At 49.1% G+C, this 27,142-nt stretch overlaps 2 protein-coding genes and 1 non-coding gene across 3 annotated transcripts in view; 2 read left to right on the top strand and 1 right to left on the bottom strand.

Moving 5' to 3' along the window:
• The window catches only part of PDPK1 (3-phosphoinositide dependent protein kinase 1), a 79,600-nt gene extending 64,672 nt beyond the window's left edge, over positions 1–14,928 (bottom strand). The window contains exon 1 of the mRNA XM_045820631.1: positions 14,767–14,928. Coding sequence (XP_045676587.1) covers positions 14,767–14,790 — 24 coding nt within the window. The 5' untranslated portion in view covers positions 14,791–14,928. The remainder of the gene's footprint in view (positions 1–14,766) is intronic.
• A 7,290-nt stretch (positions 14,929–22,218) lies between these two features.
• Positions 22,219–22,325, top strand: LOC123807265. The gene has a single exon (XR_006783607.1). It is a non-coding gene; the product is annotated as a U6 spliceosomal RNA (small nuclear RNA).
• A 4,536-nt stretch (positions 22,326–26,861) lies between these two features.
• KCTD5 (potassium channel tetramerization domain containing 5) overlaps positions 26,862–27,142 on the top strand; it is a 29,114-nt gene continuing 28,833 nt past the window's right edge. The window contains exon 1 of the mRNA XM_045820726.1: positions 26,862–27,139. Coding sequence (XP_045676682.1) covers positions 26,888–27,139 — 252 coding nt within the window. The 5' untranslated portion in view covers positions 26,862–26,887. The remainder of the gene's footprint in view (positions 27,140–27,142) is intronic.

Below are 27,142 nucleotides of genomic sequence, written 5' to 3'. Positions count from 1 at the left end.
CTGTGCATCTGATAGATTGGCTATTTCTTGGTCGCTCAAAAGGATGAGTCCTGGGGGACTGATCTGTTCTTCTGTTGGCGACATGTCTCTCCCTGTTTCTCCTCCCCGCCCCCCCCCGCCCCGTCTGGTTGCTCCTGTTACAGTGAGGGGCGGAGCCTTAGGTGTTCTCCGGGGCTGGGCACCCCATTCACTAGATTGTGACATTATATGTGGGGGCAGGGGTGGGAGGGAACAATGGCAGTAGTTCCGTTCTCCTGGGATCTCAGTCCCTTTCTCTGGGATCCTGGGTTGCGAGCTCTGCCCTGGTCCACAATCGCTGCCTCACTGGGTCCACCAGCCGCTGCTTGTGTACTCCAGGTCCACTGCTTCATTCTTGCTCATCCCGGATGGCTTACACTCCGAGTTCGCGCCAAATTCTCCCCGACCTCCTCACACCGCCGACCCGCGCCCGCCCGCCCAGCTCCTCCTCTCCGCCCCTCGTACCAGTCTGGATGAACGGGTCTACTTCAACTTCTTGGCTGTCCAACTTCCATTCAGATAAATTCTCTATCAGTTCTGGGTGTTATTCTGCCTCTAAATTGTTGTTGTTCTAATCTTGGTCGTGCGTGGAGGTATGGTGTGTCCACCTATGCCTCCATGTTGCCGGAAGTCCTGATCCAAAATCTTAATCATTAGTGTCTAAACTGTGTAAACCTTCTGCATATGAACTAGTCACGGGCCTCGGGTAGACGATTACAGTTACAGGTACCAGTAGAGAAGGGCTATATTACAGAACTGTAAGAACACACACTCTGCTGGGTTGAGCACTGCTCCTCACCAGCTGTCTCACCTTGAACAAGTCATATCACCTCTCTGTGGCTCAAACCCTTTACCTCACAGTCAGGGATAAGAAGAACGGGAACTCTGAGGCTTGCTGTGAGGATTTGATGAGTAAATGTATGAAAAGCACTCAAGCTGAGCATGCCAGGAGCACTTTTACAATTAAATGACACAGAAGATAACAGACAGAAAGTTTCTCCAAAGCAGGGGCCATCAAATCATAAGATAGGCCCCTCAAGCCCTTTCCAGGTGCTATTTATTCATCTGTAACTAAAACTGAATTAAGTATATACTGTATCACCAGGCTCAGTTCTAACTGTGAGTCAGATAAAACAATATAGGAAGGCTGAGATCCCCTAACACACCAACAGAGGAATCAAGATCAAAACCAGGGCCTTGTATGGGCAAGATGCTGTCACAAGGCTTAAGGCTCCAGCCAGCAAGAGAAACAATCCCAAACCCAAAAGGGAAAGATGCCTTTAAGTGCTGCCTGGGCGGAGTGTGCTCTGGAGCTCTGAAGGTACCTGGACAGGTACCCTCAACATACCACAGAGAGGGAACACCTCCCCCTCGGACCCTGTGTAAAAGGGGTAGGAGGCCGCCATCAGATCCAACCAGCTCATCCCTAAAGGGACTCTACTCAGGCCAGCTGTGCTCACCGACAAATGACATTCTGCTAAGAACCTCCTCTCATCCCAAGAAAATTCACAAATCTAGGCCCACCACAGAAAACCAGTCAGAGGTTGGGGAAATAACCACGGCAGCCTCTCCCACACTCAGACTCCCACCATGAAGAACTAAAGTGGAGCAGCAAAACTAAGGACCAAGTTCCAGGTCTGTGACATTGACCCACCCCCTAAGGGCTACTGGGTGCACCAGCAACAGACACACACGGAGGCACTTTGTGAATGAAGTATGCTGTACGCTTAAGGGAAAGACAGGACATGGCTTACTGACTAAGGTGGCGGGAGGGGATTCTCAGGCCGGGGATCCTGCCTGCATGTGCTCCTAACATGGACCGTGCCACATGCTCTGCCCACTTTGGCCTTTGACTGAGGGCAGATGAAGAGCTGGTACACATGATACAAGTGGTCCTTGATGCTCTTATGCAGAACAACACACAGCAAAGTATAGCTTGTCCTAACTAGCGTGAACCCACACTTAGGAGCTGAAGCTCCAGGTGGTGTCTGGCCAGATTTAAATGAAGACCAGACTAAGACTTCTTGTTCTGGACCATAGAAAAGGGTGATGAAAGGACAAGAAGGGGAGGAGAAATGTTCAGTGGGTGCCCTCCACCTCGACCCCATCAGTAGTCACCTAATCTGTCCTCCCACTGTTTCCTCCAGCCCCTTGGAGCCTCTCACCCAGCAAGAGGTAGGCAAGACAGGCAGAGTACACTAGGTCCAGCCCTCAGGGTTAACTGGTCTCAGGACTCAGTAAACACCCATGTCTGTGCATTTTACTAACTGCACCATCAACTTTGCACATGTGTCACCACAAACATACTATGAAATGCTCAAATACAAGATTTGTGGCACGAATACAGATGCTCTGCTCACTTCCTATACTTTGAAACTGTCCAACGGTATACTTTACACACCATGAACTTGATTAACATGGATATCAGGATGCAGGTTACCTCAGGGCCAGAGAGGGAGAGATGACAATCAGGAAGGCCACTTGGCAGGGCTCCTAAGAACCTAGCAAAACCCTATGTTTAAAGCAGGGTGGTGGGCACATGCAAGTTCATACTCATTCTTTAAAATTTCTAGCCCTGGCTGGTGTGGCTCAGTGGATTGAGTGTTGGCTTGCGAGCCGGTTCAATTCAGAGTCAGGGAATAAAAATAAAATTTCCATATAATTATATACATCCCTTATAGATGCTACTTTAAATACCACTGCTCAAAATAAAATTAATGTCATTTTTTTCTACTTCTAAAAATCATAAGTAAATTTAAGTGCTTACCATCTGCTATGCACTCTTCTGACCATTTTACATGTGTCATCATGGCTACTCCTCCAAACAAATCTTGGTGTGTAAACGACTAGCATTCTTTTCACAGGTGGGAACACTAAAGCACAGAGCAGGTCCTTGTCCACAGTCACACAACCAACAGTGAAGCTGTATTCAAACTCCTTGCTCTCAACTCTTCTCAGTTAGTACCAGTTAGTAGAGGGTGCATGTGATACGGATACTCCCTGTCAGCCGGAGACTGAGGAATAGGGGTGGCGGGGCTAAGTTGGCAGGACCTTCCTGGGAAGCAGTTAGTAATCATCACCATGTAATACCTTAGACTTCTCTGCCCTTCTGACCTGGCACATTTATCTACACAGAATCTGGCAGGAACTGTCAGAAATTCAGAATAAGATTTATATTAAGAAAACATTCATTGAGAAATGATCCCTAACAACTGAAAACAGCCTATGTAAATGTCTACCAATAGGACCATGGTCACTCTGGTTCACCCAGAGAGGGAATACTAGGCAGTGTGGAGCATGCAAGAAATGCCCCTGAAAAATGTGAAGTGAAAAGAGTAGGAAAAAAACAGTCAGGTATACAACAGAGGACCTAATTTGTTTAAAAGAAGACAGAAAGGAAACAATGATGACCTCTGGGTGAGGGAGAGACAGACCACCCAGTTGGTTCACTGTAACTATTAATCTTGAGAACGACAAAGGACAAAATCTCACATGGACAGGGTCAGCAGAAACAGCAGGGGAGCTCCCTAAGGGTGGGCACCTGGGAGGGACAATCTCATTACCCACCTGCTCACCTACCAGGAGACATTGGTGATACCACCTGGGGCCTAAAGACCTTTTGAACTCCCTTCCAGGTTCATCAGCTCCTACATTCAGGAAGGACTCAGATGTATAAGGAGTATTTGCTAATGAGCAGACTAATAAACTAGTAATGTCAGACTCAGATCCTATAGGAGGAGCAGAAATCAGTGGGGACCTGGCATGGAAATCCTACTTATGCTTTTCAAGCCTGTCATCCTGGAGCTGCATGAGAAAAAAGCAGCAGCACTTCAAAGGTAATTAATTCAATCCATACACTGAAGATTCCCGTATGCATAAAAAAGCTTTACCCAGTAAAATCTACTATCAGTCAGAAAAAAATACAATAGACAGTCTCATGCTTCTCTTTTGCTGAAATTAATAACATATTAAAGGTGACAACTAAAGGAGAAACTGAGTTTCTAACCTAAGTCATGTAAATTACACATCAGTTCAACACAAACCTTTCCTTGGGAATTACATTTATGCAGCAAACATTTTCCCCCCATGATCTAGTTTGGGAATCTGAGCAACACCTAACCTGATCAAAAATAGATTATCTGTAAGTAAGTGAGGAGGTGAGGCCACCAGGTGTTGGGCCAACACGTTTCCCTCCTCTTTCCCACTCTCCAGCTTCTGACCCCAGCACCTTACAGGAAACCCTCTTCAGCCTCCAAGACTACAAGGCCAAAAGCTAAAATAAAACCTAAAGCACGTGGTACTTCCAATGAAATGAGAGCCTTTCTGTGGGGCTCCAGCCCTACCAACCCCCTCCTCTCCAGCACCCCTCCCCCCTCTCTGGTCCCCTCTGCTGGGCTGGGGACCCTCAGCACTTCCCACCCCTCCCATTGCTGCAGCAGCCCCATCACCTTCCCCTCACTGACCCTGACGCACCAGCTCTGCCCTGTCCTCCTGTGTGCTTCAACCTCAGTGTGGACTGAGCTGCACTCTGCCCTTGCTGGCCCATGGCCTGTGTACCCCCGAAGAAACAGCAGCTCCCCAGGCAAGGTGCAAGATCCTTGAGAGCGGCACAGGGACCTGTGGGAACTTCCTACAGCCCTCAAAGGCCCTGGATTTCCTTTCCCCTGCATCCACGTTTCCCACACATCAACTTATGCCCACGGTGACACAGATAGGTGTTCTAATAAGCCCAACCGGCAGTCCTGTAGGGAAAAATGACAGACATTTCCTTTTTAAAAATCAGAAGCTTCTCTCTCTTCTTGAAACATAACACAAACAAACAAATGAAAAACACACAAACAGACCCCTAGAATGCCACTGGCCATAGAAATAAATCTCATCTGGCAGGAACACCCCTCCAAGCAATGTAAACTTCCCTGGCTTGCAAATGCAGAAGACAGCCCCAGCTTATTTCTAACCGAGAATGCCTATCCTGACACCTGAAAAGGCACCATAAACAGAGACGCTCTCCTTTCCTGCACTCCTTCAGCACAAGTTTTGAATGACTTTCTTAGACACAGAGACCTTTGTCACAGTGTTAACGGCCACCTCCCACAAGAAAACTTCCCAACATCATCAGCATGCAGAGAGAGATCTATTGTGCCTAACAGGACATTCAGGCACACCTCCACCTCTCACCAATTTCGAGCCTGCCTGCCAGAACCAAGGAGAGGAGGAGGAGGAAGATGAGCAGGGCTGGCAGCCAAGCCAGCCTGTATTTTGCCTGTCTTGGCCAACTCCGAACACCTGACACACGCTAGCAGACTGGCCCCAGTCCCGGGTGAGCCCTCAACAGCCTGAGGCCTCTCTGCCCACTGCCAGGAGCCGTCACCATCATTTTCCCCAAATGCTTTTCCCCTTGTGTCAGTGTCCCATCTTCCTCCCAACCATTCCCAGCTTCATAACCACTTGCTTTTCCGAGGGTGGTGCGGAAAGGAGACGGGAGGGCAAAGCTGTAGATGGGTGGGAAAACAAACAAGCTCATGACTTTACCGAACTGCCTAGCTCCTGAAGTCAGGCCAGCAGAAACTCCATACTCTGCTCTTGGTTCAATCGAAAAGCCGCAATGTACCAGCCCACAGCTTACTCTGTGTCAGGAGGCAAAGGCCCTCAGACGATAAACAACATGTGGCTTCACGGGACAGAAAAGAGCTGGACGAGAACAACGTCTCAGAGCCCACCACCTACTCTCACAAAGACCTGCAGCACAAACGCATCCTCCCACCTGCAGAGAAAATGCCAAGAAACCAGGTATGCAGACCTGGGCTGTAGGCCACACAAATGCCGAGGGGATCACGTGCTCCCGGAAGGACGCAGTCCACCGCTGACTGGAAACCAGCTCTATCAGGGGGTTCAGGTCCACTAGCACCTGGGGACACCTCTGTCCCTGCAGAGTTCCCAGGAGTGTCTGTGTGTGCAAAAAGGGGGCCAGAGACGCAGGCACCTGGGCCCCATTCCACCTCTGACCCAGTGACCCAGTACATGGAAGTCTGAGGCCCCCCAGGTGCCAAGTGTCTTCGTCTGCAAACGGGAAGAATCCAACAGGGTAACGAGAATGAAGGTCCTCCCAGAATAAGAATCCTGGGGTCACGCTATGACCCCAAACAACAAGTCAGGGCCCTGGGCCCAATTCCAGGCAATCAGCACGAATCCTGTTTCACCAGGGCAGTGACAGGCAGGCACCCTGACAGGAGGCACCAGGGCCCCACCTCCGAGGGGGTCCTTCCTGGGCCCAAGACTTCAGCCTCGTCACCAAAACATATCAGACAAACCCAAACTGAGGCACACTCCACGAAATACCTCTGACCATTACTCTTCCGAAGCATCGTGTTTGTGAAAAACAAGGAAAGTCTAAAATTGTCCTAGACCAGAGAAGACCAAGGGGCATGGCGACCAAACACAATGTGGTCCCTGGATGGGATCCTGGACTAGAAAGAGGATGTTGAGGGGAAAAACGGGTACAATCCCCAAACACGTTTGCAATTTAGTCAATAGTGGTGCCCATGACAACTTCTTGGTGTTGACAGGTGACAGGTGGTTGTGCAGATTTCACGTGAGGGAAAGTAGGGTGATGTGTATTTTGGGAACTCTGTGTTGTCTCTGCAACTTTTCTATATAGCTAAACTTACTCCAAAATCAAGTTCTTGGTAAAAGTAAGTTTGTTTGGAGGCTATTTTGATAGCTTCGAGCACATTTAAAGGACCTGAAAACATCCTGTGTCATTAAAACCCTGAATCACAGTCACTGCTCAACACTAATTTGAAAAACATAAGGCCACCAAAGGAAAATAGTACACTTGAAAAAGGGCAAAGAGCCGAACACAGTAAAAGTTTAGTATAAACTTCCTAACTCCACCACCTTTGCCAGCTCACACCATCCAAAAGACCTCCGTGTATGAAGCCGAGCAAGTCTCCCTGGGCGAGCATTACTGGTCACGGCTGGCCTCCCTCGTCGCCCCAGGGAGAGGAGCTGCCTCCCTTCTCGCACTCCTGCTATACTTGGCTACTTCCTTGCTCCCCTGCCCTCTGGGGGCCCCTGCCTTCTGGGGGCCCCTGCCAGGTACACTCTGGGTCCAGGTTCTTCTGGCTCCTCTCTGGAGCAGCCCCACAAAGGCCAGCCAACCCTCCTGGCAGGGCACTGCCCTCCCTTCAGGCACCGTTTGTAGTGGCCATGCTGTTGACTGCTTCCCCTCAGCCCCTGGAGCAGGGTGGTGGTTGGTGGGGCTGACAGAGTGGTGGCAGCGCATACGGGCTGTGCCCCACCCACTAAGCTGTGGATTCAGTCCTCCTCACCCAAGGATTCCTTCAGGCCAGGAGTGTGGAGCCCTGTTCTGTTCATGCCTCTTCTCCTAACCCACCACCAGCCCATCCTCACGCCTTCCTACCCCAGAGACACAAGGCTCAGTGGCAGCAGCTTCTGGGATGAAAAGCTTTCTAAGACTTTCCTTTTTAAGCGGCGGTGGAGGGGAGTCAGAAAGAAGGCATTTAGATTATAACTTTTGCTATTTCTTAAGGAGTCAGAACACAACATGTTCACAAATAAAATTTGTATTTAGATGCATACTTTTAAATTTGAAACTGTGTATCTGATAGGAACCAGCTAGGTACTTACAATCAGTAGAAGACTATAATTATGACCAATGAAAGAAAATGCCAAACTGCAGGAAGAAAAAAAGGAGCTTACAGTGAAAACAAGGGTAGTAAAGGCTAAGCTTCTGAGATTGCGCACTGAGAGAACAGTTTATTCTCTCCTCCTCCAGTCCAGCTTAAGTCACAGGCCACTGGGAGAGAAAAATGCAGAATGGCTGAGGGCCCACCCTCAAGGAAGGAAGCTAGTTAATAATGACAAGACCTCATAAATGACCAGTTATCAAGCTTCTTAGCTTTCTGACTTACCTGCTTCCCCAGCATCTGGCTGCCGTGCCTTTCCAGAACATGGAAAGACAATGGATGTGTAAAAACAGAGCATAAGAACACGGATGAGCCCTGGCTGGTGTGGCTCAGTGGACTGAGTGCTGGCCTGTGACCAAAGGGTCACAAGTTCGATTCCTGGTCAGGGCACATACCTGGGTTGCAGGCCAGGTTCTTTAAGAGGCAACCACACACTGATGCTTCTCTCCCTCTCTTTCTCCCTCCCTAACCCTCTCTCTAAAAATAAACAAATAAAATCTTAAAAAAAAAAAACACAAAAAACGCGGATGAGCAAAGCCAGTGTTTGGGCAGTTTTGCCAAAACTGGGCTCTTCCCATCAGTTCCCAAAGGAGAATCCACGAAGCACTGCTTGGCAGCCAGTGCCAGCACACACGGGTCTACTGCTCCCTTCTACTCCTGCTCTCAGCCAGGCTGGGGGCGCTCTGCCTCACCATGCTCGCTCACTGCATGTCCTTGCATGGATGCATGCGGGAAACCCGGAGAAAAGGTGGGCTACTCCTGAGACAGAGAGTCCTGAAGTCCCCCAGGATGACCAGCTACACAACCATTTCAGGAGGGCGGCACCTCCAGCACCTGAGGCACTGACACCTCGGGGGTGCAACCGGGGTCTGTATGTGGCTGCATCCACCCATGGAGCACATGTCCCTACGGGACAGGGCACTTAGAAATTAGAGCAAAGCTGAGGCCGGGAAAAGCCCTCTCTGACCCTGCCCAAGGTGGCAGAGAGAGGTGTGCCAAAGGGACCAAACATCATCATGGGGACCGTTTCCCCTCACGTCCCTCTGTCCCAAGGAAAAAGCACCTTGGCTTCTGGTCTCAGGGACTGCTAGGGTGATCCTGAAGCTCGGGGATCTTCAAGAATCAGTGCTCCGGATGGGAAAACAGCTGCCATGGGAGGGGCCGCCTCCTGCGCTACGTCTGCATCCCAACCGCTGGCTCCTCTGCAGGTTAGGTAACCAGGCTCCAGCTGCGTGAGGACAGTGGTGCAAGCAGGCCTCACCCACCACGTGGCAGTGCCAACACTGACAGCTCCAGCCCACATACTGTGTGCTTGATACTAACCATTGGCTAAACAACACTTCACCCAACACGTGATCGCCAGGACTTCCCAGGAAGGGCTGCAGCATAAAAAGGAACCAATGGCTTTGAAACATAGGCTCTCAAGGGTCAGATAATGCACGTACAGAAAAGGACCTATCCCCCTTTTAAATTATGTTTCCTTAGACAATGAAGAAGTGGAAAAGAGGTCCATGTTTTCAACCCTCTGACTTCTTCCTACTTTGCGATGCTTTCATATTAGGCATGAAATTGGCAACCAACAGTTTAGCATGAGACCCTGCATCCCTCAAACAAATAACAAATACAGCTCAGAATGCATGGGAGTCGGAACAGACACGCAGTATGCAGACAGGGTTCTGTTAATAAACTCGCAAATGGTAAGATGGACAGGCATGTGACAAATACAGCACAGGAGCCCAGCTAGGAGAAGCAGGAGAAGAAAGTGTGAGAGAGTAACAGAAGCCATGTAGGGACTCGAGGTTTAGAAAAGTGAGGACATAACAAGGTGCAGAACCTGTTTGAGAGAAACAGAGCACTAAATATATGACAAAACCTGGTGGAGATGTGGGGGTGTGTCACGAAGAAGCAGACTGGTCAGAAGAGACCTCACAGCCAGCTTGGGGGAGCGGAGGGAGACTGCACTGAGGGGAACTTCTTCAGGCAAAGAGAAAGGGCCTAAAGAGAGCCTGGCAGCCAGGAACATCCTGGGCCCTGTCCTGGGCTATGCAGGCTGGGAACAGGGGCCACATGGCAGGGGCGTCTGACAAGGGACCCTCACCAAGGAAAAGCAAAGTGGCAAGCCAGGAAAGGTAGGGGGAAGTCATGGGAGTGCTGGAACCTGGGGACCCAGCAGCAAGCCTAAAATCCTAACCCTGCTCCCTCCCTCACCAGGAAAGGGGGAACTAGAAAGACCATGTGTCCATGTTTTCAGCTCCACCAGGCCATGCACTGGGGTGGTCCCTCCCCAGATGTAGCCTCTTCGTCATTGCAGGAGGGCACCCACAGCCACGCGACAACCCAGCCCAGGCACCACACTGCAGACAGGGGCTCAAGAACAAGGTCTGCAAGATGCAGCCTTCTCCCCCTGGGTGGGGCAGAGTTCTCAGGTCCACTGCAGGCGCTGTCCTCCCAATCTCCCAGAAACGGGGAGGGAGGATAGAAACATTAACTCCCAACCCCTTTCCCCATAGGTTTCCACTGCAGGTCAAAGCACTTCATGAAATTTCAGGGAGGCTGCATTCCAGCTTCCCTGCCAACCTTACCAGCTTTCCCCGACAACATCCAATACACAGCTGTCACTTTGAATACAGCTCCTGCTGCAGGAAAAATTAATTCCAAGAGAGAAAAACAGGTTGGAGGATGAGACCTTAACAATGAACTCATTATAAAAGCCAAAGCGTTCAGCCGGATGAATTCTGACTGTAAGACTGCAGAGACACACGAGGCCTTCTGCAAGCAGCCTCTCATCAGCTTCTTCAATGTGGGCGGGCCTGCCACCAGCTCCACAAACACTGGGAAGACGAGGACCTCCGGAAGAACTTCTCGGCAGCACGACCTTCCTTCAAAAGGTGCCTGCAAATGTTTCCATACCCTGCAGGCTGGTCCAGAGGGCATGCGACCTTGTCTGTGGATGGAGGAGCAACTATGCGACCACCTTCGTCAGGCCCCTCAGCAACATTCCCGATGGGAGGTGCACGTGCCTGTCTGTCTGTGGGCTGTGCGCCCAGTAACGGGCTTCTGAAGTCAGACCATCCGTCTTTCGAACACGAGTTGCAGTGTTGTCACTTCCCGCTTCTGCAGGCCTGTGTGTAACCCAACTGTTTAAACGAAACCGGACTCAGTTGCTGTGCTAAGGGATCTGAAGCCCATAAGTGTAAATCATTCGGAATGAACTGTCTCCCTAACAAAATCAAAACAAAGTGGAATTTCTTGGAGTAACACTTTCAGTTTAAATCTGAAAACTTTCCTAGGCTAAGAGGATGGAAACAGACTTTGCCCAACTATATAAGTGCAACCAGCATCAAGTCCTGAAAACAGACTCCAAGAACCATCATGGCCCTGCCTGGGTGGCTCAGGTGGTTGGAGTGTGGTCCCGTACACCAAAAAGGTTGCAGGCTCGATTACCAGTCAGGGCACATTCCTAGGTTGTGGGTTCCATTCCTGGTCAGGGTGCGTACAGGACGCAACCAATCCATGATTCCCCCTCAGAATAATGTCTGTCTGACTCTTGCTCTCGCTCCATCTTCCTCTCTCCCTAAAATCAATTTCAAAAAAAAAGAAGAACCATCATGAACCCACAGGCCTTTCCCCTCTAAAACTCTAGCATCACAACACACTGCCCACTACTCTGGGGAAACCGCAGTCTGCCTGTGGGGTTGTGTTGATTCAGCTAGCGAGGATGCACATCAGTTCTCAATACTGAAAAAAATTTTTGAGGGCCTGATGTCACACTGGAAAAGTAAAGAATGCTACCTGGTCAAAGACAAATGCGCTACCGATACTCATCCAAAACTTCAGTTTCCACACCAGAACTTCCTCCCTGGTCATCTGCCCTTTGAACCTGCCTTCAAAACAACTGCACTCCACACCCCCTACGGCTAGCCAGCTGACATCACAGAGGCAGGCACAAAACAGGGGCCCTAGCCCCCACACCTGCTGGGGGAGTCATTTCTGCTTCAAGTGTCCTCAGCATCAGCTCCTTCCTCTAGTCAAAGTCCACTTCCACAGAAGGCGGCCCCCCAGAACAGGGGCACAGAGGAGGGTCAGTGAAGGCTCTCCACACACCATCAGCTCAAAAGGAACACACCTTCCTGTCCCCCGCCCCCCCCAGCCATTTTTGCAGTGCTTCCCAGGTCATCACGCCCTTGCCCTACCTGCACCCAAACCTTGCATCAGGTGGCTCAGGAGACAAGGGCACAAACTCAAGGCGGACACATCCAAGACATGGCTTTTTCTCCTCCCGAACTGTGCTAAAGGAAGCCTGGAGACACAGAGCTGCTTTAACCAGCTGCCTCAAGCCTCTTTCCAGGCCCCACATCTCTACAGGCTGCTGCTGTGACCCCTCTTAGGAAACTCACGTCTGCACAGTGGAACAAACCTACACTTCCACCTCTGATCAGCATGGGGCCCTCATCTCGCCAGCTCTGGACCTGGCTCAGGAACTGCTGCAGGGGCGTCACGGGGACAGGGATACTTCACGCTACATGAGGCCACATGAGAAGAAGCTATCTAATAGGGAGAGTGAAAGTCAGACCCCACTTCTTTCCAGGTTCTCTGCTTTCCCCGCTACAGGCCCGCACAGATAGAGCCACCCTTGCAAACACACAGCCACCCTGTCCAGGCGCCGATTTTACATTTAACAAAACTGTCCAACTCCACAGTTCTTTTTCCAAAGGGAAGATTCCAAGCCTCACCCATTCAGAGTATCAGCCCTCAAATGAGGATGACCCAGAACCTCTTTCCAAACAGCTGCTTTCTGACAGTGTGAGGCTGCAACAGGTTCTGGGGGTCACAGAGTTCAACTATCTGTCCAAAGAAGTACATGTGCGGTCCTTCCATGTGACGATGTCCCGCCAGCCTCAGCACTGTCAGCACATTCAGGCACAATCCCCGGGAAAGACCTCCTGGGCAGTGGCCCCTGAGGACTTCCTTAGACTGGAATGCTGCACTGAGTTGCCCAGCAGACACTCCCCCTGGCTCTCCTCACCTGAGGGGCAGGGTGGCAGCTGGGCCTCTGCCATGGCTCAGTTTCCACATCTGTAAAGCGGGAACCAGACCCCCCTCCAACACTGTTGGCAGAAGCCAAGCCACACGTGCGAGCTCTCCAGCCAAGTGCCTGCCTTAAGGGAAGTGCTCAATCAGTAGTACTACAGCATCGGGCTCACCTGCCTGTAAGCTGGGCTAGGCCATTTTCAGACTTCACAACTCCTAGTGACCCCCCTGTTGGCTCTACACACTTCAAGAAATGGGAAAATTCATCATTGGACAGGGGATTCTCACACAGTGATACCTTAAAATTCCGGACTTGAACAGGAAACTCACTTGAACCATGCAACTCTCCCTGTCCTTGCGTGAAAAAGCCAAGACTGGGGGCGTCTCTGCCAGAACGGGTGGGAAACACAGCATACGCTCACACACAAACGTACATGTGATGAAACCCAGCTCCAGACACAGAAACCTCGTTCCTCTCACTTCCTGACAGGAGAGCTACCCTTTATTCTGTAATTCATTTCTTCCCGTTGGATTCCAGCGTTGTTTGCACTAAAAAGCTGCCCTATGGGAAGAATACTCCACACAAACATCCATCACATGGAACTACCAAAACTAGGAGAAAATGTGCTCCTTTCCTCTTTCAATGGACGCCATCAAAGTGCACACGCTGCATTGCAACAATATCATTGTGCAAAAGTTTATTTTACAAACGTCCAGGATTATCCTCGGCCTCAGCCTCCACTGCAGTTGGCCAAGCATCCGAAATTGGGTTTTGCGTGTTAGCTCAGGCACCACATGTAGCAATGATCGAAGACATCCCTCTTGCCTTTCACCATCTTCCTCAACAGAACAGGTCCTCCTGTCCTGTTCTTAGACTTTGGATTATCATCACCCATCTCTACAAGCCAAGTGTTCTTAACATGAATTCCACCGACGGGCTGCAGAAGGTTCGAGGGCTTCCTGGAGTAATTACAAAACTCGGTGCAGCTGTGTGTTTTTCTCAGGCCAGGATGCACACCTTCCATCAGATTCTCAAAGAGGCTCATAACTCCCCCAAAAAGAGAAGGGGTCAAGTGCTTTCAAGGGTCTTCCTTCATTTAAGGGGTTTGCTTTTCGAACCAAACTTGGCAAGCTGTCTAGACATCCTTCCATCACTCACCTCACATTCGCACACAAGGTATAGATCTTTAATCTGTCTTCCCAAGAGTCCAAAACTTAGTGGAGTAACAAAAAAGAAAAAGAAAAAAAAGAACCATAAAAACACGAGGGATACATTTAGCAACACAGGGAAAACACAGAAACACTAGCGATACTTTTAACAAAACATTGAACTCCACAAGCCTTTTCTTTTTCTTTCCCCCTAAACTCCCTCCTCCCTGTCACTGTCCCTCTCCCCGCTCACCCCCTACCCCCCGCAGTAGCTTCCAGCAAAGCCAGCCTCCCAGGGGCTTCCCACAACACCTGTGCCGGTGCCGGAGCGCGGACTCCAGACAGGAAAGCACGGGCAGAGCACGGAGTGTCGGACTCCAAGCTAACCAGGAATTTGGAAGGCCCGGGGCACCTGGTGCTTCGAGCAAGAGCTCGCACCTCCCGCTTCTGCTGCGGACTGAGGCACGGGGACCCCGTTTCCCAGGCGAAGGCTCGCAGCGGCTCCTCCGCACACAGAACCAAAGGTAACCCCGGAGGCTCGGCTCCAGGCCGCGCCGAAAACAAACTTTCCAAACACTTCCACCGCAATGGCCGGTGACAACTCCCAGGCTTCCCCCGCCCTCCGTGCGCCTGTCAGGGTCCCAGCTGCCCCCGGCACACGCTGCACCCGGACCGGGCTCCCCTCGGCGGCTGAGCGGCGTCCCCACGGTGCCCACGGTTCCGCCCTCCTGCCCAGCCCCAGATGAGACGCCACCCGGCCCTCGGAACCCCGGCCCGCCTCGCCTCGCTGGACCCAAGCGTCCGCCGCGCTCGGAGAGGTGACAGGCCCGTGTGCCCGGGCTGCTGCGACCGCGCTCACCAGCTGGCTGGTGGTCCTGGCCATAGGCCCCGCGTCCGCTCGGGCACCTCACCGCAGCGCTGCGCGGCTCGGCGCCTCCTCAGCGTCCTCCTCCCCGCAGCGGAGTTCCAGCAATGGCCGCCCTCATCCTGCGCCCGCCCAGCCGCTCACAGCCCCCCGGCACCGCCCCGCTCCCCCGCGCGTCGCTGGGCGGGACTTCCGCTGAACCGCCGCTGCCAACAGCATCCATTGGTGGTGCCCGCCTGTCGCGGTGCCGAATCCCCAGTGGGCCTGATCGACACCTCCTAGCCGCATTTCCGGGTCGAGGCCCAGCGCACTGGAGCCGCTGGACCCGCCTGGGGGTGGGGGGGCACGACCCAGTGGGAGCCAATCCCAGGGCCGCTGGGCGGTGTCGGGCTGTGGAGGAGGCGAGCTGTCATCCCAGCGTCCCAGGCGGGGAAAATGAGGTTCGCAGGGGCCTGGACCGGACCGGGCCGGGCCGGCCAAGGTCATAACCGAGTAACAGGAGAGGCTGGGCTCCAGCCCACCTCTCGGACTCAGAAGGTGGGCTCTGCGTAAACAGCGGAAAGGGAACCTTTACTAGTTTCCAAACTAAGAAGTGTTCGCTGTAGGAAATTTAGGCTCTCAAGTCGTATTTATAAGGCAGAAAACAAGCCTCATTTCGTCTCTCCTAATAGTCCCAGGAACACTTTCAGAATTGGTTTGCTCTTCATTTTTTTTTGTAGTTGATGATATTGAAGTTTTTTGGAAGCTGTTATTGTTGATGATGCTATTGTTGGTTTTTTAAATTGTGGTAAAATACACATAAAATTTACCACATTAACCATTTTAGTTAAGGTTTCAGTGGCATTAAATACGTTCATATTGTGGGGCTAAGATGATATCTTAAACAAAACTATTGTCATCTTTGTTACCTGAGAGTTTGCATATTTTAAAATAACCATTTTTTTTCTATATCAAAAAGTCTACAACTCAAGGGTGTCAAACTCATTTTCACTGGGCGCCACATCAACCTCACAGTTGCCTTCAATGGGCCAAATGTGATTTTAGGACTGTATAAATGTAACTACTCCTTAAAAGTTAAACGAGAGCTCAACGGTGCCACTGAGTAGAAACAAGGTGCTGGGCTGGAGAAAACAAGGTGGAGGGCTGGATTTGGCCCTCCAGCCTTCTGTTTATCACCTGGGGTCTACATGTTTATTTTTCTTAAATAACACTTTAGGGAATACAGAAGTAACTATAAAATAACTGAGCCCTTAATTCACACTGGCCAGAATAAATTGTTGGGTAGCAGTAATAGCCCCACTAACATCCACTCGGCAGCACTTACTCTTGGTAAGGAATTTTCATGTCTGATCTCATTTACTCTAAACAAGCATCCAGTTACCTTGCCCAGCTTTTCAGACGAGGAAGCTGAGGCATAGAGCAGCTCTGTGCCTTGCCCTAGGTCTTGGAGTGCCAGACCCAGGATCTTCATACTCACATACCAGAGGCTGTCCTTGGACCACTATGTGTTTGACTGTCCAAAGTTCTAGTCCTCGGCATTTACTTATCTTTAAGGACAATAAAAATGCCCTGGCTGGTGTGGCTCAGTGGATGAGCACTGGCCTTCAAACCAAAGGGTGGCCAGTTCAATTCCCAGTCTGGGCACATGCCTGGGTTGCAGGCCAGGTCCACAGTAGGGGGTGCTCAAGAGGCAACTGTACATTGATATTTCTCTTCCTCCCTCCTTTCCCCTCTCTAAAAATACATAAATACAATCTTTAAAAAAATAAAAATAAATAAAAGGCAGGGATAACCTCTGTCCCCCAGAAGGTCTCCTACTCCTTTGATACTCACCTTTTCACTTAACAAAGTATCATCCAGGAGAACTCTACTGGAAGTAGCCCAAAGCTTATAGATCCATGTGTTGATAAAGCTCCACCCTACCTTATAGTGAAGCAATTCCCAGCCTTTCCCCTCATGAACAAGGCCCTGCGCTTAAATACAGCCATACCCTTACTTATTTCCTTAGTCTAACTTCTTAGCAGATAAACTGCTGGGTCAAAGCACAGGCATTCCCCTCAGGACTTTTGACACATGCTGATAATTGCCCATTGCTGGCCCCTCTCCAGATATTCTAACCCTCAGTGGACACGAAGACAAGCTCAAGGTTGATGTCAGCTCTTGCCACCATACCAAGGCACACCCAACATTTGGGAACATTTGGGGACATTGGGCACATTAACCCACATCAATAACCCCTACTGTGGAATATGTATCTGATAAGCACCTTTGCTCAGAAACCTACTGAAGGATGTGTTTGTCTGAATGAGCAAGTAAGCCCAGAGAAAAGGCATGAGATCCAGGAAGCAGGAAGGAGAACACGCAGGAGGAGGATGATGGGAGTCCCAGGGTTTGTCTGTTCCACAAATAAGTGTGAGCGTTCCCACCACGCCAAGCACTGTGATGGGTATCAGCTATTTGTTGGTGACAAAACACAAAAATCTCTGCCCTCGTGGGACTCCGGTACCACTGGCTTATGGTTGGGGGTGGGGGTGAAGACAGCAAGCATAATAAATAAGCAAATCCCATGGGATGTTAGAAGGTAGTAAGCGCTGTGGGAGAGATAGAAAATCAGTGAAGGGAGGACTCAGGAGTGTGCAGGGAGTCGGTACAATTTTACAAGGATAATGAGGAGAAATTCTGGGTAAGAATGGGGAACATGCACACTCAAGGGCTCCAGAAAAATACTTGAACTGATAGATTCTCTAGTGGGTTTCACCACATAAAGGTTTTTAAATTAATTTATTAATTGACTGATTTTAGAGAGAGAGTGGAAAGAAGAAAGAGGGTGAGTGAGAAACACCTACTGATGCCTTTATTGGTTTATTCCTATATGTGCCCTGACTGGGGATCAAATCCAAAACCCTGGCACATCAGCATGATGCTCCAACAAACTGAGCTACCTGAACAGGGCACCACGTTAAAACATTGAATTGTGAACCTGGCAGGGAACTCTGGCTGGTGTGGCTCAGTGGATTAAGCATCAGCCCTTGAACCACAAGGTCTCTGGTTTGATTCCCAGTCAGGACACATGCCTGGGTTGCAGAGAGATGAGGAAAACCTCAGAGAAACAGCCATACTAGAAAATAAGCACAAACACAATTTCCTAGGCTTCCCAACTCATCTCAGCTGTCAAGAGATATTTACTCATAGTACAGATGCACTGATTCAACCAGTAATTATTGCACTCTACCTTGGTAGGACCTGGAGATGGAGGGAAGGTGGAGTGAGTTGACTCCTCACCCCTTTTGCCAGAAAGGCAATAGGAAATGACTATAAGTGATGCACAGTTCAATTCAAAGATACTGTTTAGGAGTGCTGGCCAAGATGGAGGCATAGGTAGACACACTGTGCCTCTTTGCACAACCAAGAGAAAAATAACACATTTTAAACAAAAAACAACCAGAACTGACAGAAAATCAAACTGTAATGAAGTCCAACAACCAAGGAGTTAAAGAAGAAATATTCATCCAGACCAGGAGGAGGGGTGGAGATGGCCAGGCTGGAGAGGACTAGTGGCAAGGCAGCGGTTGGAGGACTGGGGCAGGCAAGGCAGCAGGTGGGGGACCAGGTGAGGTAGTGGATTGGGTAGTGGATTAGTGGATTGGGTAGTGGTTGGGGGGTGGGTCCCACACCCTCGTACAGATAAACTGGGAGGATCAGCTGGGGATCGAGACAGACTGAGCAACCCAGGGTTCCAGTTCAGGGAAATAAAGCCTCAAAACTCTGAGTAAAAACACCTGTGGGGTTTGAGGCGGCAGTGGGAGAAACCTCGTTTCACTGAAGAGTTCCCTGGAGAGACCCACAGAGCGCTAGAATGTACACAAACCCACTCACCTGGGAATCAGCACCAGAAGGGCCCAATTTGATTGTGGGTACTGGGAGAAGTGACTGAAAACCGGCAAAGAGCAGAGCTAGCGGCACTGTGGCCTCCTGAACCCCTCCCCCACATATAGCGTCACAACATAGCGACGTGGGTTGCCCCACCCTGGTGAACACCAAAGACTCCACCCCTTTGACGCAACAGATGCGCCAAGAGAAAAAAAATGACCCAAAGAACTGAACAGATCAAAGCTCCAGAAAAAATACAACCATGCAATGAAAAGATAGCCAACCTATCAGATGCACCGTTCAAAACACTGGTAATCATGATGCTCACAGAATTGGTTGAATGTGGTCGCAAATTAGAGGAAAAAATGAAGGCTATGCTAAGTGAAATAAAGGAAAATGTACAGGAAACCAACAGTGACGGGAAAGAAACCAGGACTCAAATCAATGGTTTGGACCAGAAGGAAGAAAGAAGCGTTCAACCAGAACAGAATGAAGAAACAAGAATTCAAAAACATGAGAAGAGGCTTAGGAACCTCCAGGACATCTTTAAACATTCCAACATTCGAATCATAGGGGTGCCAGAAGGAGAAGAGGAAGAGCAAGAAATTGAAAACTGAGGACTTCCAACCAAGATGGAGGCATATGTAGACACACTGTGCCTCCTCGCACAACCAAGATAGGGACAACAACAATTTAGAAACAGAATAACAACCAGAACTGATAGAAAATTGAATGTATGGAAGTCAGACAACCAAGAAGTTAAAATAAACCCATTCATCCAGACCGGTATGAGGGGCAGAGACAGGCAGCTGGGTGCGGGGCACAGTGCAGAGAGCATTGGGACCAGGCACATAAGACATCCAGAGCGTGCAAGACCACAGCGGGTGGACCCAGAGCACGCAAGTGGCAGCAGGCAGATCCTGGCCGAGGGGTGGCAAACGGCAGACACAGCAAGGAGGGAACTGTGAAGCAAGGCACTGCGCGCAACCCAGGATCACAGTGCTGGGAAATAGAGCCTCAGGACACTGATTGAAAACACCTGTGGGGTGTTTAGGCGCAAGGAGAGACTCCCAGCCTCACAGGAGAGATCCTTGGAAAGTCCCACGGAGTGCACAAGCCCACCCACACAGGAATTGGCACCGGAGGGGCCCAGTTTGCTCAGGGGAAGCAGCAGAAGGGACTGAAGTCTGACAGAGAGCAGAGTAAGTGCCATTGTTCCCTCTCGGACCCCACCCCCACACACAACATCACAGCCCAGTGACTGGGGTGACCGGCCCTGGTGAACACCTAAAGCTACACCCCTCATATGTGACAGGCGCGACCAGGCCAAAGGGGGCGAGGTGGGGAGATGGTTCAAACAGAATTGAAAGCCCCACAACCAGTTTTTTTAAGCAACCGAGAGATAGCCAACCTATCAGATGCACAGTTCAAAGCACTGGTAATCAGGATGCTCACAGAGTTGGTCGATTTTGGTCGCAAGTTAGATGAAAAAATGAAGGCTACAATAAGTGAAATGAAGAAAAATGCACACAGAACCAATAGTGATGGAAAGAAAACTGGGTTTCAAATCAATGGAATGGAGCAGAAGGAAGAAAGAAACAACCAAACAGAAAAGAAGGAAGAAACAAGAATTCAAAACAAATGAGGAGAGGCTTAGGAATCTCTGGGACATCTTTAAATGTTCCAACATCCAAATTATAGCGGTACCAGAAGGGGAAGAGGAAAAACAAGTGGAAAAGTTATTTGAACAAATAATAAAGGAGAACTTCCCCATTCTGGCAAAGGAAATAGACTTCCAGGAAGTCCAGGAAGCTCAGAGAGTCCCAAAGAAGTTGGACCCAAGAAGGAACACACCAAGGCACATCATAATTACATTAGCCAAGATAAAAATGAAGGAGAGAATCCTAGAAGCAGCAAGAGATAAGGAGACAGTAACCTACAAAGGAGTTCCCATCAGACTGTCAGCTGATTTCTCAAAAGAGACCTTGCAGGCAAGAAGAGGCTGGAAAGAAGCATTCCAGTCATGAAAGGCAAGGACCTACATCCCAGATTGCTCTATCCAGCAAAGCTTTCATTTAGAATGGAAGGGCAGATAAAGTGCTTCTCAGATAAGGTCAAGTTAAAGGAGTTCATCATCACCAAGCCCTTATTTTATGAAATGTTAAAGGAATTTATCTAAGAAAAAGAAAATAAAAACATGTATAGTAAAATGACAGCAAACTCACAATTATTGACAACCACACCTAAAACAAAAACAAAAACTAAGCAGTCAACTAGAACAGGAACAGAACCACAGAAATGGAGAACACATGGAGGGTTAGCAACAGGGGAGTGGGAGGAGGAGAGAGGGGGAAAAGGTACAGAGAATAAGTAGCATAGATGGTAGGTAGAAAATAGACGGGGAGGGCAAGAATAGTATGGGAAATGTAGAAGCTAAAGAACTTATGACACATGGACATGAACTGAAGGGGAGAGGTGGGTGGGAGAGGGTGTACAGGGTGGAGGGGAGTGAAGGGGGGTAATGGGACAACTGTAATAGCATAATCAATAAAATATATTTTAAAAATTGAAAACTTATTTGAAAACATAATGAAGGAGAACTTCCCCAATCTGCCAAGGGAAATAGACTTCCAGGAAGCTGAGAGGGTCCCAAAGAAGTTAGAACCAAGGAGGAACACATTAAGGCAAATCATAATTACATTACCCAAGATTAAAGATAAGGAGAGAATTTTAAAAGCAAGAGAAAAGGAGATAGTTACTTACAAAGGAGTTACCATAAGCCTATCAGCTGATTTCTCAAAAGAAATCTTCCAGGCAAGAAGGGGCTGGAAAGAAGTATTCCAAGTCAGGAAAGGCAAGGACCTACACCCAAGATTGCTCTATCCAGCAAAGCTTTCATTTAGAATGGAAGGGCAGATAAAGTGCTTCTCAGAGAAGGTCAAGTTAAAGGAGTTCATCATCACCAAGCCCTTATTATATGAAATGTTAAAGGGACTTATTCAAGAAAAAGAAGATAAAAAATAGGAACAGTAAAATGACAACAAATGCACAGTTATTAACAACTGAACCTAAAACAAAAACAAAAACAAAAATGAACTAACCCCAAAAATCTAGAACAGGAACAGAATCACAGAAATGGAGGTCACATGGAGAGTTATCAGTGGGGAAGTGGGAGGAGGAGAGAGGGTGAAAAGGTACAGAGAATAAGTGGCATAGATCGTAGGTAGAAAATAGACAGGGGGAGGTTAAGAATAGTATAGGAAATGTAGAAGCCAAAGAACTTATATGTGTGACCCATGGACATGAATTAAAGGGGGGAATGTGGGTGGGAGGGGGTGCACAGGGCAGAGGGGAATAAAGGGGGGGAATGGGACAACTGTAATAGTATAATCAATAAAGTATATTAAAAAAGTATTATTTAGGAAGGTGGACATAAATCACAAGAAGAACATTCAAACATGTAGTAAGTAGAATATGAGTATGGAGACTGAGGCAGGGCTGCTGTTTCTCATTACAAGCCTTTTTAGAACCACTTGGGATCTGTAACATTGATGGAAATAAAAAATAATAAAATGGGTGCTTACTTTGGCAGCACATACACTAAAATGAAAACGATACAAAGAAGATTAGCATGGCCCCTATGCAAGGATGACCGGCAAATTGGTGAAGCATTCCATATTTAAAAGATTAATGAAATGAACCTGTCCTCTTTGTGGAAATTCTAAGAAGCTCTCAATCATGAATGTAAAGCTGTGCATGGATCTTCCCAACATCATAGTTTTAATGTGACATAAGAGATGAAGAAGAAACATCCAAAATTCTTATCAACAGGAGAATGATAAGTGCTGATACATCGGTGCTGGAAAATTCTATGTAGTTACTGAAAAGAACAGGGCAAAGCTCTGAAGGCAGAGCAAAAAGTTGTAGAAGATGAACTGGAGTCTTAACTCTTTTTTAAATCAGAACCTATGGCACCAAAGATGGCCATGCAGTTCCTGAGTAACTCAGAGTACAGGAAGGTGAGAAGGAACATGGTGAACACTAGAGCCTGGTGGGGCAGCAGTTGGAGCCCCCCTCAGGGAAGGGGGGAGGGGAGGGGTGGGGTGGTCCTGAGAAAGGTAGCTGAGCAGAGAGTAGGAGCAGGGCGGGGAGTGGCAGCAGAGAGAGGAAGATAGGACCATTCTCAGTTCTAGTGGGGCCTGAATGGCAACCAGTGTGCAGAGCCCAAGCCAGGCCAGTCCAATCCTTAGTCCTGGTGAGAGGCAGGGTACCCCCTTGGTGGGTTGGCTCTGGATGCCCCTCCCAGGACAGTGGGCAGGAGGGGAGATGGACTCACCTGGCCCAACAGAGTTTGTAGGCATCCTGGCTGGAGGAAGGGGAGGGACAGCCCCCAGCTTTCCTCTCTTGCTTCCTCACCCAGAGCCGCTGTCTGTGGTGGAGTGATCTTGGGCCAAGAGTGCATGACTTGGCCTGAGATTGGGAGGTCAAGTTCCACCCAGGGAGGGGCAGGAGAATTACCATAATCACCCTGGGAGGGGGCTGAAAGTCTGCCATATATACATGGCCCATTAGTGTGCTCACTGCAAACCAGATTCCGTGCTTGCATCAGGCCTGTGCTATTTTACGTTTCTTACTCGTTCCCATAACCCTCCTTACACACGGGAGGAAACAGAAACTAGCCTGATGTCGCACAGCCAGTGTATTATTTACCTAATGTGGATCGAGTTACCCCAAAACTTAAAGACAGAAAACAGCAAACATTTATTATTTCATGGTTTCTGACAGTCAGGAATCCAGGAGCATCTTGAATGGTTCTGGCTCAGTGTCTTTCATGATGTTGTAGTCAAGATGTTTGCCAGGGCTGAGTCATTTAAAGGCCTGACTGGTTTAATGTGACATAAGTGCTAGTGGGCCAGAGGATCCACTTCAGAGATTGCCCATTCACTCAGCTATTGGTAGAAGCCTTAATTCCTCACCAGTGGGCAAACTCTTTACAGGACTATCTGGGTATCTTCATACCATGACAGCTGGTTATCCCCAGAGTGAATATTTCGAGAGAAAGAGCGCACTCGAGATGGAAGCTGCAGTGACATTTATAACCTAATCTCAGAAGTCACACATCACTACTTCTGCCACATTCTAGGCATCACAGAGAACAGCATTAACGTTTTTGTTCTGATTTTGATGTTAATGATTTTGAAAGAGAGAGAGAAAGAGAAAAACATCAACTTTTTGTTTCACTTACTTATGCATTCATTGGCTGATTCTTGTATGTGATCTGACCACATACAAGAATCAGCCAATGCAACCATATCTGCAACCTTGATATATTGGGATGATGCTTTAACCAACTGAGCAATCTGCCAGGGCAGCATTAACATTTTTTACCATGCCCTTTCCAACATGGGCACAGCTACCTCTGTGGATCCCAGCTTCCAGTACTTGGGCTTCTTTCTCCCTCCTGCTCTAAGGGGTGGTACAGTGCTTGGCTTAACACAGGGTCTGTCCTAGTGCTGAATGCTTTGAGGGTGGTGACTGTTCACTGGGTGGCGTTTTTCCTGGGGGAGGGAGGACCAAGTTTACAAGTACCTCTCAAATGGAACTGTCCTGTTTATTGTAGGGTAGTACAGCATCCCTGCCCCTACGCACTAGATGCCAGTAACACTTTCTTCCTTCCCTGGTACTGGGAACCCAAAATGTCTCCCAAGAGTTCCTTGGGAGGGTGGGGGGCAAAGGGCAGAATCACTCCAGTTGAAAACCACTGGGATAGAATATGCATCAGGAACCCCAAATTTCCTATCCCTGGAAGCTCATGGTGGTGGGCTTCCTCCTATCAGACTGTACTTTAGTGTTGCCCTGGTAGGTCTCAGGACAAACGCCATGTTGGGGCAGCCACAGGAGCAAAAAGTTGGGCCTACTTTGCCTCTTCCCAGGTTCACTGCTCATGGACTGGACACATGAGCGTTGGTAGCACATCTGTCTGACCAGGTGTTTTGGGTACTGGGCTGGTGCAGATCAAACTTGAAGTCTTCTACACCCACATGCATGGATGCTAAGTAGCACATCTGACATTTAAATTCTGCAGAGAGAAGGGCAGCTTTGCAGCACCATGTCTGTGGCCGTTGTCTTTTTTCCCCTAAATGTTTTTATTTTTATTTTTTTATTCCAAAGAGAGGAAGGGAAAAAGAAAGAGAGAGCAGAGACATCAATCGATGGGTTGCCTCTTGTATGTGCACTGACTGGGCATGGATCCCACAACCTAGGCATGTGCCCTGACCAGGAATTGAACCTGTGACCTTTTGGTTTAGAAGATGATGACGCTCCAACCAATTGAACCACACTAGTTAGGGCTGTGGCTGTTGACTTTAAGTCCAGACCACCCAAATTTGGTTTCATTCTTACTTTCTCCACTTCAGTTTTTAGCCCATCAATTCCGAAGGGAAACACGCACGAGAGGTGTTTCCAGGTACCGTGCTCAGTGCCACTTGCCTCTGCCAGAGATTGTGGCTGAATTGCACAGAGTCCGGTCTCCTGCCCTCCTCTGATAAGCCACCCCCTCCCTTCGCCGGTCAGTCCATGGACTGAGGGTGCTCTCTGCCCACACGGCAGAGGGTGCAGCCGCTGGGAGAGTTTGGTGATGGTACTGTTCTTGGAGATGCTGCCATACGCGTGTTTCCGTGTTGCTTCTTTTCCTAGCCAAACCTAATCTGAACTGATGGTGACCCAAGCGGGTGTGGCCCTGGCCTCTTGGGCAGCCTGCCTGCAGAGTGCTTTAAATCAGGGCAAGGGGTCACTCCGAGAGCCTCTGGGGGGCACAGGCAGGGTTGTCGATCAGGCTGCATGTGGATGACTGGTCTGGGGCAGAAGCGGTCCAATAGAGAGGGAGTTTCTCTCAGGCTCTGATAGCTGTGGTGTGCCACTGAACGAGCCTACGTGTGTGCCTGAATTGTCCCTGTAACTCATTTCTTCAGTATGAGGAAACACCAAATTTGATGTGCAGGCAAACCTTTTTTAGTTGTGTAATGCACCCTTGTCTAACCCATCTGGCTGAATGGCTATAAATAGCAGTTATTTTACAGGTGAAAAGCCTCTATTACCATCCTAAGATTGATTGGATGTTGACAGAATCAAATTTTGCAGTATTTAGAGCTGCCATACCTGTTCCTGATCACGAAGTTGGATGAGTTGGTGGGGTGGTAGCCGTCTTTCAGGTTGGTGGCAGTCAGTTAGAACACGCGTAATATTCTCTACCTGGTCTGTAGCTGTAACTGATGTATAGGCAAAGCAAATATTAAAAAAAAAAACAAACTTACAAAAAACAGCCCTGGCTGGTGTGGCTCAGTGGCTTGAGTGCCAGCCTACCAGCCAAAGGGATGTTGGTTTGATTCCCAATCAAGAGTATATGTGTGGGTTGCCCACCACCTCTCTAGTAGAGGGTACTGGAGGGGCAACCACACATTGATATTTCTCTCCTTTCTCCTCTTTCCCCTTTCTCTAAAATTAAATAAAACCTTTTAAAAATTATGAAAAACAAATAATGCAATGATATTAGGATATACACTTTTGTATTTTTATTCTTATGTAAGGTTATTTGCTGGCTACTGTTGGCCTCTAATTCAGTCTGTGTTATTTAAAGTCTAATGTATGAATTGTTTGGATTAATTTCATTACGTTGGGGGCCAGATTGTTGTGTGTATAGATGTACAGACTTGAATGTGAATAGTTATTGTAATCTATATTGTAAAACTTTTTTCTGACTTTATTATATAAGTATTCTATTTGGTCAAGATTTCATCATATCATAATTTAATGAATCTCTCTTTTTTCAAATATTTCTGCTTTAGCTGTAGTTGCCAGATGATGAATTTTAGACGTATGCGCGGCAGTCTTGTAATTAAAAAGCATGTGGAGTGTAGACGCTGGCTGGTGTACCTCTTCCTTTGGTCACAGTAGGTGTTGGTCGAGCCCTGGATATTGGTGGGAGCCCGGGGAAGGCTAATGAGACCCTCTCTACTCCCGCGCCCCCTGCCGGGTTTGGCCCACGCGCTCCCCCTTGGGCACCCCAGACTCCGGACGGTAGGGGGCACTATCTTCCGCAATTCCGGACAGGAATTTTCGCCTTCCGCGTGACGCCCTGGCGGGAGCTTTACTAAAGCGGACCCGTGGGCGGGACAGAGCTGGGAGGAACATATTAAAAGACGGACACTTCCGGTGGAGGAGAGCTGTGGCTGGGCTTGCTGGGATCATGGCGGAGAATCACTGCGAGCTTATGCAGCCGGCCCCAGGCAGTTTCGGGGTGGGGTTGGGGGGCAGCCTGTGCCGGCGCTGCAACGCGGGGCTCGGCGCCTTGTCCCAGCGACCCGGAAACGTGTCCAAGTGGGTCCGGCTCAACGTCGGCGGCACGTACTTTCTCACCACCCGGCAGACGCTGTGCCGGGATCCGAAATCTTTCCTGTACCGTTTGTGCCAGGCCGACCCCGACCTGGACTCAGATAAGGTG

The sequence above is a fragment of the Phyllostomus hastatus genome, unplaced genomic scaffold (assembly GCF_019186645.2).
Source record: "Phyllostomus hastatus isolate PE091 unplaced genomic scaffold, TTU_PhHast_1.1 phas_scaffold_442, whole genome shotgun sequence".
Taxonomy (NCBI): domain Eukaryota; kingdom Metazoa; phylum Chordata; class Mammalia; order Chiroptera; family Phyllostomidae; genus Phyllostomus; species Phyllostomus hastatus.
The sequence above is the reverse complement of the archived record's forward strand: the minus strand, read 5'-3'. Positions and strand labels throughout refer to the sequence as shown.